This window comes from Nerophis ophidion, linkage group LG08 (assembly GCF_033978795.1).
Source record: "Nerophis ophidion isolate RoL-2023_Sa linkage group LG08, RoL_Noph_v1.0, whole genome shotgun sequence".
Taxonomy (NCBI): Eukaryota; Metazoa; Chordata; class Actinopteri; order Syngnathiformes; family Syngnathidae; genus Nerophis; species Nerophis ophidion.
In genome coordinates this window covers 8,938,701-8,956,717 of record NC_084618.1, presented here as the reverse complement: position 1 = coordinate 8,956,717, position 18,017 = coordinate 8,938,701, and the positions used below count along the sequence as shown (strand labels likewise).

The 18,017-nt window shown below is 42.9% G+C and overlaps 1 protein-coding gene across 1 annotated transcript; it reads left to right on the top strand.

Annotated features, from left to right (window-relative positions):
• Positions 1 to 151: 151 nt before the first annotated feature.
• On the top strand, positions 152 to 16,173 carry fbxw10 (F-box and WD repeat domain containing 10). The gene is made up of 11 exons (XM_061907628.1): positions 152 to 750; positions 3,807 to 3,941; positions 4,184 to 4,314; positions 5,829 to 6,064; positions 6,167 to 6,370; positions 10,068 to 10,189; positions 12,377 to 12,531; positions 12,596 to 12,738; positions 15,341 to 15,499; positions 15,561 to 15,724; positions 15,791 to 16,173. Exons 1-11 carry the CDS (start codon positions 279 to 281, stop codon positions 15,946 to 15,948), a joined length of 2,079 nt encoding a protein of 692 aa, XP_061763612.1. The 5' UTR covers positions 152 to 278; the 3' UTR covers positions 15,949 to 16,173.
• The last annotated feature ends 1,844 nt before the right edge of the window (positions 16,174 to 18,017 follow it).

Sequence of the window (18,017 nt, the reverse complement as noted above, 5' to 3'; positions counted from 1 at the left end):
ATCAACCTTACTTCATCGTCATGATGTCATTGGTGCATTTTAAAGTTATTGAAATCGTCGTCACCTTTGAAATGTGTCGTTTTATGCGCGTTGAGAACCTTTATGAAGACGCAACTTCCAGCAGATTTGCACCATCTTGACAAAAGTTGCCATTCTCGACAACAGCTGTGCATAAAGTGTGCTCCTTTACCGGGAAGAAGGCCATTAATCCGTGCGTTGCCGCCTTGATGATGTAGCAACAAGCCCCGCCCGGTAACGACGGCCAAACAAGTCCGACAATGGACTCCCGGCCCCCGCCGCCCGATTGCTCCTGCATGGACGCCCCGTGCGGCATGTGCCCCCCCTGCCTCTTCACGCCCAAAGCCGCCGAGCCCCTGCAGGACTTGTGGAAGCTCTCGGACGAGCCCAGGAGGAGGTTCGTCGTGGGGGTTCTGCTGCGCTGCCGCAGCGTGCCGGTCCTGGAGAACCTGCAGACCTCCCTGCGCCTCACCTCCTGGAACCTGCTCAGCTACTCGCAGTCCAGGAGGCAAACCTTGCCCGAGTTCTACGCGCGTCTGGACAAGAAGGCCCAGCCCCCGCCTCTGGTCAGCGACATCTGGTACTGGTTCGACACCAGTCCGGACTCGGTCCAGCTTCGGTACCTTTGCCACCTGTTGTTGCAGTGTGACCCAGAACTGCTCAGCATGGCCAAGCATCTGATCGGCGTGGTCGTGGTCAGACTCAAACGCCAGCTGGAGGACCAAACTAAAGGTAGACTAGAAGTTCTGCATAAAAAGTACTGTAAAAACACAAAAGTACGCACAAAAATACTCCTGAATATTAGTTTCTCCATGAAGAAGACTTGACATTGGCGCTCAAGAATGCATGTCTATAGTCCAGTGGTGTCCAAAGTCTTTTAATGACCCCAGACGCATATCCTTGTGGCTTGTGCAGCCCTTTGAGACACTCGTGATTTACGACGATATACCGTATTTCCTTGAATTGCCGCAGGGTATATAGTATGCGCCTGACTAGAATTACTGCCGGGTCAAACTCGTTTCGCAAAATATTATTTTTAGTAGCGCATGTTTAGAATTTCCACCGGGTCAAACTCGTCACGTCACGAGTGACACTTCACCTGTCATCATTTTCAAAATGGAGGAGGCTGATGTCAATCATTTGAAATGGCATAAAGGGAAGAAGATTAAGAGCTATTCAGTAGGATTTAAGGTCCAAGCTATTGAATATGCTAAAAAGAACAGTAAGCAGCTATGTTTTATTAATATACCGTAGCTGTGTGTGTCAAATATGAGTCATTAAATGACTCCCGCCTCCTGGTGGTAGAGGGCGCTAGTGATCCTTCTTGCGACTACTCGGCTGCAGAAGAAGTGACAACAAGCAGCAAGAGTGAGCAGCGTGTGTTTATTTTTTCCTCTGGCTTGCACTTTTAACATGGAGGATTACATATCTAAAATAAAACAGTTTTCTAAACTGGACTTTCAATGGAAGCAGGAGGTAATAAAGGAAGATCTCCATCGAGACAGAGAGACTTTTAAAACTGAAGAAAGATAAGGAAGACTTCTATAAACAAGTTATCGATGCTTTTGATCAGAAGGAGCTGTGTATGGACTTTATTTATAAGTAAAGGTAAGACCATAATAAAGTTTAAAAAAAAAAAGTGCTTTTCATGATGGTATCCTTACATCACACTCAAATTTATAAGCGCAGGCCTAAATTTACTGCATGCCTTTGGTAAACGCCGGAGTGAGAAGAGGTTTTAAATTAATTAGCGCCTCGGCGGCAATTCAAGGAAATACAGTAAGTAAACATTGATTGATTAATATTTAAAATACTATTTAAAAAATACATTAAAAGTGGATTTAAAGAGCAAAGAGGTGGAATGTAAGAAGAAAATGTAAAATAAATGTCTGACTTATTTTTTAATGATGAGGATGAAGATGTATGACTTATTTTTTAATCACTTTTATGATTTTTAGAGGGATTTTTTTCTTTAAAAAACCAGCCATGCTCAACAAATATGAATTCATTAAAATCAAAGTTGTCATGAATTATTAAACTATCTAGAGCTCCAAAATATGCACATCAAATATTCCACTTGGAAATATTCTGCATATTTTGCAATTTTTTCTAAAAAAAAAAAAAGACAAAAAGAGCATATGATTAACAAACATTACGAAAAGTAATAGGAACTCGTAATCGATGGATGGATCTGGAGTTGATAGAAAGTTAAGCAATGAAATCAAAAAGAAAAAAGTCTGACTCTTTTTGAACACTTTTATGAGTGGGCTCATTTTGGGTCCTGCACACATTTTAAGGGCTGAAAACATGTCATTGCTATGAAAAAAAAAAAAAAAAAAAAGATTTTAAATGAATGTAGTTATGAAATATTGACCAATTACGGTCACCAATTACTTCACAACAAATATTCCACTTTGGGGAGATATTTATATCTTCATTTTATGTTTTTTTTGTTGTTTTTTTTGCCATATAAATAACGGGGTTTTAACAAAAAGGGCATGAAGCGTTTAAAAAACAAGAACTTTATATTGACATTATATTGACTTTATATCTGTAACATGAACTGATGAAGTTGAAAAACTTATTGGGGTGTTACCATTTAGTGGTCAATTACTCTACTGTACAATCTACTAATAATATGTACTGTACTGTGCAATCTACTAATAATATGTACTGTACTGTGCAATCTACTAATAATATGTACTGTACTGTGCAATCTACTAATAAAAGTATCACTCAATCAAAGTTCTGAAGTTGATCTCGTTTAATATAAAATGTAATTTTTTATATATATATATTATATACATATATATGTATATCTATATGTATATATATATATACATATAGATATGTATATATCTATATGTATATATATATATATATATATAGACACATACAAAATAATATATGTATTTAAATATGTATACATATATACATACATATATATATTTGTAAAAAGTATTTTATTAATTTTATTTTTTATTACTATTGTATTTTAAGTCGATTCTCAATAAATATGAATTATTCGTTCAGAATTTTGAAAAAATAAAATAATAATACTAACAAAAAATAGAAAAATAAATATATATATACACACATATAAAATAAACACACTATATATATATATATATATATATATACATATATTTTTTAATAAATATAAATAGACTTATTATTAGTAGCCCATAGCCTAGCTTGTTTACCTTAGTGAATAATTACAATAATTATGACATTATTTAATTGTTTATTATTAATTATTGAATTAATTACAATAATAACACTTAGTTTGTTTATTAATGATTAGTTATTGAATTAATTATTAAATGAATTACAATAATAACACTTAGTCTGTTTATTTTTGTTATTATAATCATGAATGCATTAAGTCTTGAAAAGTGAGTGACGCCTCCGTTCTGAATTTAAATCCCAGTCCCTTGAACGCATCACAATTATGTGCTAAGAGACTTCAAAGTGCAACTTGAACATAACTTAGTCCGATGCTTCCACACATATATATATATATATATATATATATATATATATATATATATATATATATATATATATATATATATATATATATATATTTGTTTGATCTTTTGTCCCACTTGGTAATGCACTCCTGATGTCACCTTTACGAATGAATCGAGCCTTTTGAATGACTTAAGCGAACGATGAGAACCGATTCCCACTTTTGAGTCATTCGTTTTGGACGCCGTTTTTCAATTTTTTTTTAATACACATAAAGATAAGAGAAAATAGCTTAGAACTTTTCTTTGGACTTTCAGCGTGCAGCCCGGATCCTGACAGCGATGAAGACTTGCACGATCCGGTCGTCACCTTCGCAAAGTCCACACCAGAACCCAGCAAAAACCGAGACATCTTGGGCAGTCTTCCTGCAGACCTGTCCAAGAGGATTTTGGGTACGTGGACATTTGTGAAGTACTCGTTGGATTCTGTGCGGCCTTGGGAAAAAAAAAAAGATCCTGTTGCCATGGCGATCGTAGTTAAAGTGTAACCCCCGGCAACCTGTGTAACACTAACTAGGTAGCACTTGTTGCTAGGCAGATTAATCATAGCTGGACAATGACGAGAATAGATAATAAGCAAGCCTTTTTTTATTTGATTGTATTATTATTATTGTTTGAACCAATGATTGTGTCAGCCATGTTGGACGAGCAGATGCTGAAGCGTTGCATGAAAGTCTGCAAGTACTGGAAGCGGCTGGCGGGGGAGACCATGGAGGAAATACGCTTCCGGAAGGCCTACGTGGAGCAGGTGGAGGCCATGATGAAGGTGGGCAGAGCCTAGTTGATGAGGTTGTGACATCACTACTACAGTAGGAGTGTCCCTGTACAACATTTTTGTGTCTTGATACAAATATTGGAGCCTTGAGTATTTGCTGATACAGAAATTGACCCCAGTGTGATATCAGCGGGAATGTAGGATTTTCCAAAAGGCTTGATGAAGTGAAATAGCCTTATGCTGTCTTTAAATTGAAGTGGCGTGGTAATGTTGTTGTTGTTGTTGGAACACGTGTTTCATGACGCTGTATAAATGGGATGATGAGGACATGTTTGTTATTAAATACTTTCTAATGCACTTCTTCTGCCTTGGAGACTTTGTGTGTGTGAGAAACATGAAACTTTATTCATTAGATGCTTGTTTATGTTGACAAATGTGCTGTTTGTTGTTCAATGGAAGGACATTTATTGCTAGGAATGCTAAAAAAATAATGCAGTCGCATCCAAACCATGATTTGTTTTGGTCATTCCGATTATAAATCGATTAATATTTTTTTAGAATTTGATTAAAAAAAGAATTGATTAAAAATAAATAAATAAATAAATATATATATATAAACAACTAATATATGTAAATATATTTCTTTTTGAAATAGTATTATTATATATTTGTTTTTTTTTAAATCGATAAAAAATAAAATAAAATAAATAAATAAATGATAATAATACTTTTAAAATATATATATATTTTTTTATTTAAAAATATATCCTTATTTAATTTCATTGTAATTTTCATTATTATTTTTCTTTTTAATTGATTCTCTAAAATTATGCATCAAAAACATGATGCATATATATATACTGTATATGTATATTTAGACACATACAAAATAATATATGTATTTATATGTATATATATATATATATATATTTATAAAAAATATTATCTTATTAATTTTATTTTTTATTATTATTTTATTTTAATTGATTCTCAATAAATATGAATGATTAATTCATAATTAAAAAAAAATAAAATACTAATAAAAAATTAAAAAACATATATATATGTATATATGTGTGTGTCAGCAGTGTTGTGATGGCTGTTGTTGTCAGCAGTGTTGTGATGGCTGTTGTTGTGTTAGCAGTGTTGGGATGAGTGTTGTTGTGTCAGCAGTGTTGTGTTGGGTGTTGTGTCAGCTGTGTTGTGATGGGTGTTGTTGTTATGTCAGCCGTGTTGTGGTGAGTGTTGTTGTTGTGTCAGCAGTTTTGTGATGGGTGTTGTTGTTGTTGTGTCAGCAGTGTTGTGATGAGTGTTGTTGTTGTGTCAGCAGTGTTGTGATGAGTGTTGTTGTTGTGTCAGCAGTGTTGTGATGAATGTTGTTGTTGTGTCAGCAGTGTTGTGATGAGTGTTGTCGTGTCAGCAGTGTTGTTGTTGTGTCAGCAGTGTTGTGGTGAGTGTTGTTGTGTCAGCAGTGTTGTGATGAGTGTTGTTGTTGTGTCAGCAGTGTTGTGATGAGTGTTGTTGTTGTGTCAGCAGTGTTGTGATGAGTGTTGTTGTTGTGTCAGCGCTACAGAGGCATCAAGTTAGTCAACCCTTCCTACGCCAGGATGATCGACGTTCTGGTTCCAGCCCAGGACCAGGACCAGGACCATGGCCAGGATCAGGACCAGGAGTCGGCTTGCAGACGCCTGAAGAAGTGTCCTTTCCAGTCAGTCTACAGCAACTTGAAGACCAGCATCGTCCGCATGGAGGAGAGGAATGTCTACTGTGGAGCTTACTTCACTTCTGTGCTGCTGGACGAGTGAGACTTGATGATCACATGATGAGGATGATGATAGGGATGATGATAATGATGATGATGAGGATGATGATAATGTTGACAATGATGACCCCCCCCCCCCAGAGAGGACCCCCACAGGGTGGTGGACTTCAGGGGCGGTCCCTTCCTGAGCACGGCGTCCAAGGACCGCACGGTGCGTCTCTACTACGTGGCGGCGGAGGCCAAGCGCGTGGCGCTGATGAAAGGTCATGTGGGAAGTATCCGGGTGGTGTTGTTATGTCCTGACAGGGAGCTGGTCATCACCGCCAGCTGCGACTCCAGCATCAGGTAAACTAATAGTCTTCTTACCTCTCCTGCACCTACACCTAAACTAATAGTCTTCTTGCTTACCTCTCCTGCACCTAAACTAATAGTCTTCTTGCCTCTCCTGCACCTACACCTAAACTAATAGTCTTCTTGCCTCTCCTGCACCTAAACTAATAGTCTTCTTGCTTACCTCTCCTGCACCTACACCTAAACTAATAGTCTTCTGGCTTACCTCTCCTGCACCTACACCTAAACTAATAGTCTTCTTGCCTCTCCTGCACCTAAACTAATAGTCTTCTTGCTTACCTCTCCTGCACCTACACCTAAACTAATAGTCTGCTTGCCTCTCCTGCACCTACACCTAAACTAATAGTCTTCTTGCTTACCTCTCCTGCACCTACACCTAAACTAATAGTCTTCTTGCCTCTCCTGCACCTACACCTAAACTAATAGTCTTCTTGCCTCTCCTGCACCTAAACTAATAGTCTTCTTGCTTACCTCTCCTGCACCTACACCTAAACTAATAGTCTTCTTGCTACACCTGCACCTACACCTAAACTAATAGTCTTCTTGCTACACCTGCACCTACACCTAAACTAATAGTCTTCTTGCTTACCTCTCCTGCACCTACACCTAAACTAATAGTCTTCTTGCTTACCTCTCCTGCACCTAAACTAATAGTCTTCTTGCCTCTCCTGCACCTACACCTAAACTAATAGTCTTCTTGCCTCTCCTGCACCTACACCTAAACTAATAGTCTTCTTGCCTCTACTGCACCTAAACTAATAGTCTTCTTGCTTACCTCTCCTGCACCTACACCTAAACTAATAGTCTTCTGGCTTACCTCTCCTGCACCTACACCTAAACTAATAGTCTTCTTGCCTCTCCTGCACCTAAACTAATAGTCTTCTTGCTTACCTCTCCTGCACCTACACCTAAACTAATAGTCTGCTTGCCTCTCCTGCACCTACACCTAAACTAATAGTCTTCTTGCCTCTCCTGCACCTAAACTAATAGTCTTCTTGCTTACCTCTCCTGCACCTACACCTAAACTAATAGTCTGCTTGCCTCTCCTGCACCTACACCTAAACTAATAGTCTTCTTGCTTACCTCTCCTGCACCTACACCTAAACTAATAGTCTTCTTGCCTCTCCTGCACCTACACCTAAACTAATAGTCTTCTTGCCTCTCCTGCACCTAAACTAATAGTCTTCTTGCTTACCTCTCCTGCACCTACACCTAAACTAATAGTCTTCTTGCTACACCTGCACCTACACCTAAACTAATAGTCTTCTTGCTACACCTGCACCTACACCTAAACTAATAGTCTTCTTGCTTACCTCTCCTGCACCTACACCTAAACTAATAGTCTTCTTGCTACACCTGCACCTACACCTAAACTAATAGTCTTCTTGCTACACCTGCACCTACACCTAAACTAATAGTCTTCTTGCCTCTCCTGCACCTACACCTAAACTAATAGTCTTCTTGCTACACCTGCACCTACACCTAAACTAATAGTCTTCTTGCCTCTCCTGCACCTACACCTAAACCAATAGTCTTCTTACCTCTCCTGCACCTACACCTAAACTAATAGTCTTCTTGCTACACCTGCACCTACACCTAAACTAATAGTCTTCTTGCTACACCTGCACCTACACCTAAACTAATAGTCTTCTTGCCTCTCCTGCACCTACACCTAAACCAATAGTCTTCTTACCTCTCTTGCACCTACACCTAAACTAATAGTCTTCTTGCTTACCTCTCCTGCACCTACACCTAAACTAATAGTCTTCTTGCTACACCTGCACCTACACCTAAACTAATAGTCTTCTTGCTACACCTGCACCTACACCTAAACTAATAGTCTTCTTGCCTCTCCTGCACCTACACCTAAACCAATAGTCTTCTTACCTCTCCTGCACCTACACCTAAACCAATAGTCTTCTTACCTCTCCTGCACCTACACCTAAACTAATAGTCTTCTTGCTTACCTCTCCTGCACCTACACCTAAACCAATAGTCTTCTTACCTCTCCTGCACCTACACCTAAACCAAGTCTTCTTACCTCTCCTGCACCTACACCTAAACTAATAGTCTTCTTGCTTACCTCTCCTGCACCTACACCTAAACTAATAGTCTGCTTGCCTCTCCTGCACCTACACCTAAACTAATAGTCTTCTTGCTTACCTCTCCTGCACCTACACCTAAACTAATAGTCTGCTTGCCTCTCCTGCACCTACACCTAAACTAATAGTCTTCTTGCTTACCTCTCCTGCACCTACACCTAAACTAATAGTCTTCTTGCCTTTCCTGCACCTACACCTAAACTAATAGTCTTCTTGCCTCTCCTGCACCTAAACTAATAGTCTTCTTGCTTACCTCTCCTGCACCTACACCTAAACTAATAGTCTTCTTGCTACACCTGCACCTACACCTAAACTAATAGTCTTCTTGCTTACCTCTCCTGCACCTACACCTAAACTAATAGTCTGCTTGCCTCTCCTGCACCTACACCTAAACTAATAGTCTTCTTGCCTCTCCTGCACCTACACCTAAACTAATAGTCTTCTTGCTTGCCTCACCTGCACCTACACCTAAAATAATAGTCTTCTTGCTTACCTCACGTGCACCTACACCTAAAATAATAGTCTTCTTGCTTGCCTCACCTGCACCTACACCTGAACTAAGTCTTCTTGCTTACCTCTCCTGCACCTACACCTAAAATAATAGTCTTCTTGCTTGCCTCACCTGCACCTACACCTGAACTAAGTCTTCTTGCTTACCTCTCCTGCACCTACACCTAAAATAATAGTCTTCTTGCTTGCCTCACCTGCACCTACACCTGAACTAAGTCTTCTTGCTTACCTCTCCTGCACCTACACCTAAAATAATAGTCTTCTTGCTTGCCTCACCTGCACCTACACCTGAACTAAGTCTTCTTGCTTACCTCTCCTGCACCTACACCTAAACTAATAGTCTTCTTGCTTACCTCTCCTGCACCTACACCTAAACTAATAGTCTTCTTGCCTCTCCTGCACCTACACCTAAACTAATAGTCTTCTTGCCTCTCCTGCACCTAAACTAATAGTCTTCTTGCTTACCTCTCCTGCACCTACACCTAAACTAATAGTCTTCTTGCTACACCTGCACCTACACCTAAACTAATAGTCTTCTTGCTTACCTCTCCTGCACCTACACCTAAACTAATAGTCTGCTTGCCTCTCCTGCACCTACACCTAAACTAATAGTCTTCTTGCCTCTCCTGCACCTACACCTAAACTAATAGTCTTCTTGCTTGCCTCACCTGCACCTACACCTAAAATAATAGTCTTCTTGCTTACCTCACGTGCACCTACACCTGAACTAAGTCTTCTTGCTTACCTCTCCTGCACCTACACCTAAACTAATAGTCTGCTTGCTACACCTGCACCTACACCTAAACCAATCAATAGTGTTCCTGCTTACAGCCACTAGTCCACAAGGGTTTTTGAGTGCTAAAAACGAAAGGATGTTAATTTTTCATCTCAGCTCTATTTTGACACACAACATTGGGGGGAAATCAATAGTGATCTTGCTTTGTTATCAGACAGTGCGGCCTGATTTTTGTTGTTGTTTTTTGTATAGTTTGAGTTCCTCGATGTCCCTGGCGTACGGCAACCCTTTGTGTTCCCGCCTGGAACTCCGCGTGGTGACGAGACTCCTATTGATTTTGCAGGTGTTGGAGCGTGCGGACAGACCAGTGCGTGTTGGTCCTCTACGGCCACTCCAGCACGGTCAACTGCCTGGACATCCACGCCGACAGACTGGTGTCCGGGGCCAAGGACTGCACCGTCAAAGGTAAGAATGCTATTCATTTTGAGACATATACAGCAGGACCTGGGTCTTGACTCCAGATCAGAAGGACGTGTGTTCGAGTCCCGTCGAGGTCGTGCAAGCGCAAGATTTTAAATAAACACTTTTATCAATGGGACCTGCATGGAACCCCAACAATTGTAATGGGACTTTTTAAACAAATAAAATAAAATGAAAGCTGCAAGCAGGGATGGACGGCAGGAGAGGGAAGTCTGGGCTTCCTGGATATAACTTAGAACAACACACTACTTTGTATTATATTGTAGTTTTTATCTTCCATAACGTGTCTACTGACAGATAAAAGTTAGAATGAAAATACATGGGTATGGCTAGTAGTTACTATTAAACTTGGCGCATAAAAAGTGCAGATGGCCTTAAAAGGCCACAACAGTCAGGCACCACATGTAAGTACCCAAAATAAAGACTGGACATACAAAGAAATTCAATCGGAGCAGAAACATAGGAGGAAACGGGATTAAAACCCCATGCTAACCGCCCATTGAAAATACACGGGTACGGCTAGCAGCTACTACTAGCAAACAGATAGACTTACCAACTCGGCGTAATATCTTAACATGGACACACTCTCTCGTCGCAACTCGGCCCTGATGGTCGGCACCTATAAGTTTACAATTACTTGTAAAATGTTGAACAGTTGTTTTTACGATATGCAGGCAAACGACAGCTTTAAAACATACCGGCTGAGCTACGGCACCTGGCAGCCATCTTGGTATAGACGATCACAGCCCCTCCCTCACGAATGTTGGTGCGTGCACAACAGCAGCAGACGGTATGGAAAAAAACGGGAAAAAAACCCCCGTCCCCCTCATTGTGTCTGCGCACCGCGGCCATCTTTGAAATGGTTTTCAGCAAAGCGGTTCTTTGAAGGCTGATAAAATAAAAACCGTAGCATTAATTAAAACTATTTCATCAACTTTTAATCATAAGGGTTCAATCTCTCTCATGTGGTAGTTTGAAGCCGGCACGACAAACGCGCTCAGAGGAGATAATGTTTGAAAAAAGGTGACCGGTTAATACAAAACTTTTGTTTTGAAGGGGGAATTGCAAACTTCCTGTTGATTTTTACTGGGGGCTGTCAATATATGAAATGTAGGTCTAAGTGAGACCTACATAGAGGTTTTAGTTTCATGCCTCTACGACATTCCTACTGGAAGTTACAGGCAGTTTTGTCTGTGTTTTCTTCATAGGTGCTTTATTCCTAGGAGGCACTAGAGCGCAATTTTGAGTTTTGGGGCTAGGTTTTTGGATTAGATGGCAATTTTTTCCAGTACTGATGTGTGTGTCCAGTTTGGTGAGTGCTTTATTCCTAGGAGGCACTAGAGCGCAATTTTGAGTTTTGGGGCTAGGTTTTTGGATTAGATGGCAATTTTTGCCAGTACTGATGTGTGTGTCCAGTTTGGTGAGTTTTTTGAAGCATGTTAAGGGGGTCAAATTACAGCTCAAAGAGGCAAAGGTGAGTGTTTTTACAAAACTTTTGTATTGAAGGGGGAATTGCAAACTTCCTGTTGATTTTTGCTGAAGGATGTCAATGTATGAAACCTAGGTCTAAGTGAGACCTACATAGAGGTTTTTGTTTCATGTCGCTATGACATTCCTCCTTGAAGTTCAATCTCTCTCCTGTGGTAGTTTGAAGCCGGCACGACAAACGCACTCAGAGGAGATAATGTTTCAAAAAAGGTGACCGTTTCTTTTTTACAAAACTTTTGTTTTGAAGGGGGAATTGCAAACTCCCTGTTGATTTTTGCTGGGAGTGTTTGATAATTGAAATGTAGGTCTAAGTGAGACCTACATGTAGGTTTTAGTTTCATGCCTCTATGACATTCCTACTGGAAGTTACAGGCAGTTTTGTCTGTGTTTTCTTCCTAGGAGCGGTTTTGTCTGTGTTTTCTTCCTAGGGGACGCTAGAGCACAATTTTGAGTTTTGGGGTTAGGTTTTTTTGATTAAATCGCAATGTTCGCCAGTCCTGATGTGTGTCAAATTTGGTGAGTTTTGAAGCATGTTAAGGGGGTCAAATTACAGCTCAAAGCTGCGGAATTATAATAAAGAAAGAAAGAATAAAACGCTAACAATTCAATAGGGTCATTCGGTCCCTAAAAAGGACTTTATTGTTGTGTTTATGTTTACGGGTCTTTCCCAAACGATGTGTCCAGTGTGGAGCCTGCAGACGGAGAAGCACCTGGAGGAGTTCAACTTCAAGCATCGCAAGTCGGTGCGCTGCGTGAAGATCAACGCCACCACCGTCTTCAGCAGCTGCGACCGCGGCGTGGTCAAGCTGTGGGACGCCGAGAACGCCACGTTGCTCAGGGTGAGGAAGAGGCCCCGCCCCCCTCGCCGACACGCCACGCCCTAACGCTCGCCCGCGCTTGCAGACCATCAACGCCCACGGCCACCCGGTCAGATGCATGTTTGTGGACGGCTGGCACCTTCTCACCGCCGACACCAACGGGCAGGTGATGGCGTGGAGCAGCGGGCGTGACGCCGAAGGTTGCCTCATGACCTTCAGCCATCCCAAGTAAGCTTTTAGAGTAGCCAGTGTGCAGCTCACATCACAAATACTCACACACAATCCATATCCACTCAGAAATATTCAGAATCACATTTTTACTTTGTTTTTAATTGAAATTGAATTTGTTTTATTCTTAAAAGAATCAAAAAGAATCGAATCACTGCAAGAATCGCGATTGAATCGTGGGCTATTGCAAGATTCGCATCCCGACTACGCATCCAAAATGATGTTAGAAAACTGCCATGTGGTGAAAACATCACATCTACATGATGGCATTCATCTTTGCACCCCGACAACCACAGCCCTCCTGCACCGACACAATGACACTTATCTTGAGTTTGATTTTTACACAATAATGAAACCTGTTTTGAAAAGGTTTTATCATCATCTTCCTACCAAATAATACATGGTGAGAATCGCTTTGAATTGAGAGTTGTGTTGAATTGAATCGTAACCCCAAGAATTGAATCGAATCGTGAGTCGATGTAAGATTCACATCCTTAAAGGGGAACATCATCACCAGACCTATGTAAGCATCAATATATACCTTGATGGTGCAGAAAAAAGACCATATATTTTTTTTACCGATTTCCGAACTCTAAATGGGTGAATTTTGGCGAATTAAACGCCTTTCTGTTTATCGCGCTGGAGGCGATGACGTCAGAATGTGATGTCGCCGAGGTAACACACCCACCATTTTCATTTTCAACACATTACAAAGACCGGGTCTAAGCTCTGTTATTTTCCGTTTTTTGGACTATTTTTTGGAACCTTGATTAATTATTGGTCAGTTTGCTGAAAGTTTCCCGGAAGAGTTAGTGCTGCAACGGTTTCTGGGTATTTGTTCTGTTGCGTTACGGCGCGGATGTTCTCCCGAAATATGTTTGTCATTCTTGTTTGGTGTGGGATCACAGTGTGGCGCATTTTTGTAAAAGTGCTAAAGTTGTTTATACGGCCACCCTCTGTGTGACCTGTATGACTGTTGACCAAGTATGCCTTCCATTCACTTGTGCGTGTGTGTGTGTGTGTGTAAAAGCCACAAATATTATGTGACACGCTGTTAGTATGGAGGAAAAGCGGACGTGACAACAGGTTGTAGAGAACGCTAAAGGCAGTGCTTGAAATGCACGCCCCCAATATAGTTGTCCAGGTGGAAATTGGTAGAAATTTGGGAGAATGGTTGCCCCGGGAGATTTTCGGGAGGGGCACTGAACTACGGGAGTCTACCGGGAAAATTTGGAGGGTTGCCAAGTATGAATATTAGCGGTGAATGCGGTGTTACATCGGCACCGACGCTGTATAACACCGGCGGGCCAGCTCTAATACTAAATTGATATTGCCTCAAGGGCCAATTTAAATTACACGGAGGGCCAGATTTGGCCCACAGGCCAGAGTTTGACACCCATGTGCTTATCAGACATATTCGATGCTAACATACTACGCTAATCGATGCTAACATGCTATTTACGCTAGCTGTATGTACATTTGAAACTAGATACCCACATTTAATGCGAAACAAACACTTACCAATCGACGGATTTAAGTTGCTCCAGTGTCACAAGATGCGAAAGTCCTGATCGTTTGGTCCGCACATTTTACCGGCGATGCTAATAAGGCAGCCATGCTATGAGCCACTTCATTAGGTACACCCACGCTATGGCCGAATAGCGTCAATAGCTATTCGCTCAATAGCTTCAATTTCGTTTTGGCTATCTGCCTCCATACTCTGACCATCTGTTTCAATACATGCGTAATCTGTTGAATCGCTTAAGCCGCTGAAATCCGAGTCTGAATCCGAGCTAATGTCGCTATATCTTGCTGTGGTAACCGCCATGTTGTTTGTATTGGCAGCCCTGTATGACGTCACAGGGAAATGGACAGTGGTTTCGAAGATAGCGAAAATAAGGCACTTTAGAGCTTTATTCAGGGATATTCCGGGACCGGTAAAATTTTGAAAAAAACTTCAAAAAATACAACAAGCCACTGGGAACTGATTTTTATTGTTTTTAACCCTTTTGAAATTGTGATAATGTTCCCCTTTAAAGAACCGCAGCTCTCCCGGGCAGCAGCACTCATGCTAGGGCTTTTTTTTTTACACAATAATAAAATCTGTTTTGCAAAGAATTTTATGATCTGTTTGATAGGAAAGAATACATTGCGAGAAAGGCTTTGAACCGAGAGTCGATTCTGAATGGAATCGTCACCTACGAATGGGATCGTGAGTTGATGTAAGATTGACATCCTCATAGCTCGGTTGGTAGAGCGGCCGTGCCAGCAACTTGAGGGTTGCAGGTTTGATTCCCTCTTCCGCCATCCTAGTCACTGCCGTTGTGTCCTTGGGCAAGACACTTTACCCACACTGCTTTAAATGTAACTTAGATATTGGGTTTCACTACGTAAAATCGCTTTGAGTCACTAGAGAAAAGCGCTATATAAATATAATTGACTTCACTAGCAACTGAACATCCTGTTAGAAAAGTGTCATGCAATGAAAGGTCACAGAGTTCATTGTGAGATTGATGTTTGCCCCCCTTAGAACCACGGCTCTCCAGCACTCATGCACCCCCAGACCATGATGACATTTATTGATAATGACACGTACCTGCAGGGAAGTGAAGTCCATGGCGCTGTCCTTCCTCCGAGTGATCACGGGCTGCGTGGACGGCAAGATCCGCATCTTCAACTTCCTGACGGGCGAGTGTCTGCGGAGCGTGATGGTGGAGGCGGAGGCGGGCCGCATCCTGTCGCTGCACTTCAGCGAGAACAAGTCAGTGGCAACACTCGCTGGCCTCCGAGCCAAACAAACGTGACGTCTTGTCCTCCTCCAGCATCCTCGTCAACGCCACTTCCTGCGTGAAGCTCTACCACTTCGCCAAAGTCTTCTGGGACTACGCCGAGCCGGCGGAGGCCGGAGACGAAGCCCCGGAGGTCGCCGCCGCCGCCGTTTCGCCTCATCACAGCGTCCAGCACGGCCTGAAGGGCGAAGGTCAAGGTGAGCCAAGGTGAAAAGGAGACCATTCTTCTTAAAAAAATAAAAAATGAATGTGTCTACCATCAGAGCAACGCCGAGGTCTTCCTCACTCTTCATCGTCCCGCTACAAGGAGGACGTGGGCGGCGCCAAGACGCACTTCCTGCCCAAAACGCTGAACCCCAACTCCAGACGACTGACGGAGGGAAGTCACGCGGGCTTTAGAGGGCACAGGAAGACCGTGTGATTCAAACAAATAAAAAGGGACAAGCGGTAGAAAATGAATGGAGGAAAAAAAAAAAGTGATTTCATGACTTGGTCAGAGGACATCACAGCGATGTTGTCAGGACACGCCCCCTGGTGGATATGTCGTCAGGACACGCCCCCTGGTGGAGATGGTGTCAGGACACGCCCCCTGGTGGCGATGGTGTCAGGACACGCCTCCTGGTGGCGATGTTGTCAGGACACGCCCCCTGGTGGCGATGGTGTCAGGACACGCCTCCTGGTGGCGATGTTGTCAGGACACGCCCCCTGGTGGCGATGGTGTCAGGACACGCCCCCTGGTGGCGATGTTGTCAGGACACGCCCCCTGGTGGCGATGTTGTCAGGACACGCCCCCTGGTGGCGATGTTGTCAGGACACGCCCCCTGGTGACGATGTTGTCAGGACACGCCCCCTGATGGCGATGTTGTCAGGACACGCCCCCTGGTGGCGATGTTGTCAGGACACGCCCCCTGGTGGCGATGTTGTCAAGACACGCCCCCTGGTGGCGATGTTGTCAGGACACGCCCCCTGGTGGTGATGTCAGGACACGCCCCCTGGTGACGATGTCGTCAGGAGACGCCCCCTGGTGACGATGTTGTCATGACACGCCCCCTGGTGGCGATGGTGTCAGGAGACGCCCCCTGGTGGCGATGTTGTCAGGACACGCCCCCTGGTGGCGATGTCGTCAGGAGACACCCCCTGGTGGCGATGTTGTCAGGACACGCCCCCTGGTGACGATGTTGTCAGGAGACGCCCCCTGGTGGCGATGGTGTCAGGAGACACCCCCTGGTGGCGATGTCGTCAGGAGACACCCCCTGGTGGCGATGTTGTCAGGACACGCCCCCTGGTGGCGATGTTGTCAGGACACGCCCCCTGGTGGCAATGTTGTCAGGACACGCCCCCTGGTGGCGATGTTGTCAGGACACGCCCCCTGGTGACGATGTTGTCAGGACACGCCCCCTGATGGCGATGTTGTCAGGACACGCCCCCTGGTGGCGATGTTGTCAGGACACGCCCTCTGGTGGCGATGTTGTCAAGACACGCCCCCTGGTGGCGATGTTGTCAGGACACGCCCCCTGGTGGTGATGTCAGGACACGCCCCCTGGTGACGATGTCGTCAGGAGACGCCCCCTGGTGGCGATGTTGTCAGGACACGCCCCCTGGTGACGATGTCGTCAGGACACGCCCCCTGGTGGCGATGTTGTCAGGACACGCCCCCTGTTGGATATGTTGTAAGGACACGCCCCCTGGTGGCGATGTTGTCAGGACACGCCCCCTGGTGGCGATGTTGTCAGGACACGCCTCCTGGTGGCGATGTCAGGAGACGCCCCCTGGTGGCGATGGTGTCAGGACACACGCCCCCTGTTGGCAATGTCGTCAGGACAAGCCCCCTGGTGGCGATGTTGTCAGGACACGCCCCCTGGTGGTGATGTCAGGACACGCCCCCTGGTGGCGATGTTGTCAGGACACATTTATGTATATATATGTGTATATATATATATATATATATATATATATATATATATATATATATATATATATATATATATATATATATATATATATATGTCTGTTTCTTTCTTTTTTCTTTTCCTTTTCCCTTCCCATCCCTCACTTCCCAAAAGTCAACACACAATAGCAATTGAAATATAATTGAAATGTCCAAAATGTGCTCAATTCTGTCCTGCAGCTCGTTTTGTTTTTTAATTGTCCCGAGACAATTCCTGCAGACTAAATAAACACAGTTTAGATTAGAACTGGAATACACAAACAAAAACAGAGGAAACAAACAAAAAATCGCCAAAAATAGGACCTGTAAACCAAACATGGTGTGTAAATGTTTTTGTTTGTTTAATACACTGTAAGACTTTGAGGTTGTTTGCTCAATTGAAAGTGCTTTTACAAATAAAATATATTATTATTTATTATTGATGAACACATAATTGCAAGGTATGTAAGATGTAGTCCAGGGGTCAGCAACCTTTTTGAAAGCAAGAGCTACTTCTTGGCTACTGATTAATACCAAGGGCTACCAGTTTGATACACACTTAA

Coding starts and splice junctions, on each gene's coding strand:
- fbxw10 (XM_061907628.1), top strand. CDS start 279: ATGGACTCCCGGCCCCCGCCGCCCGATTGCTCCTGCATGGACGCCCCG. Junction 3,942..4,183: donor CCTGTCCAAGAGGATTTTGG/GTACGTGGACAT, acceptor TGATTGTGTCAG/CCATGTTGGACGAGCAGATG. Junction 12,532..12,595: donor AGAACGCCACGTTGCTCAGG/GTGAGGAAGAGG, acceptor CCGCGCTTGCAG/ACCATCAACGCCCACGGCCA.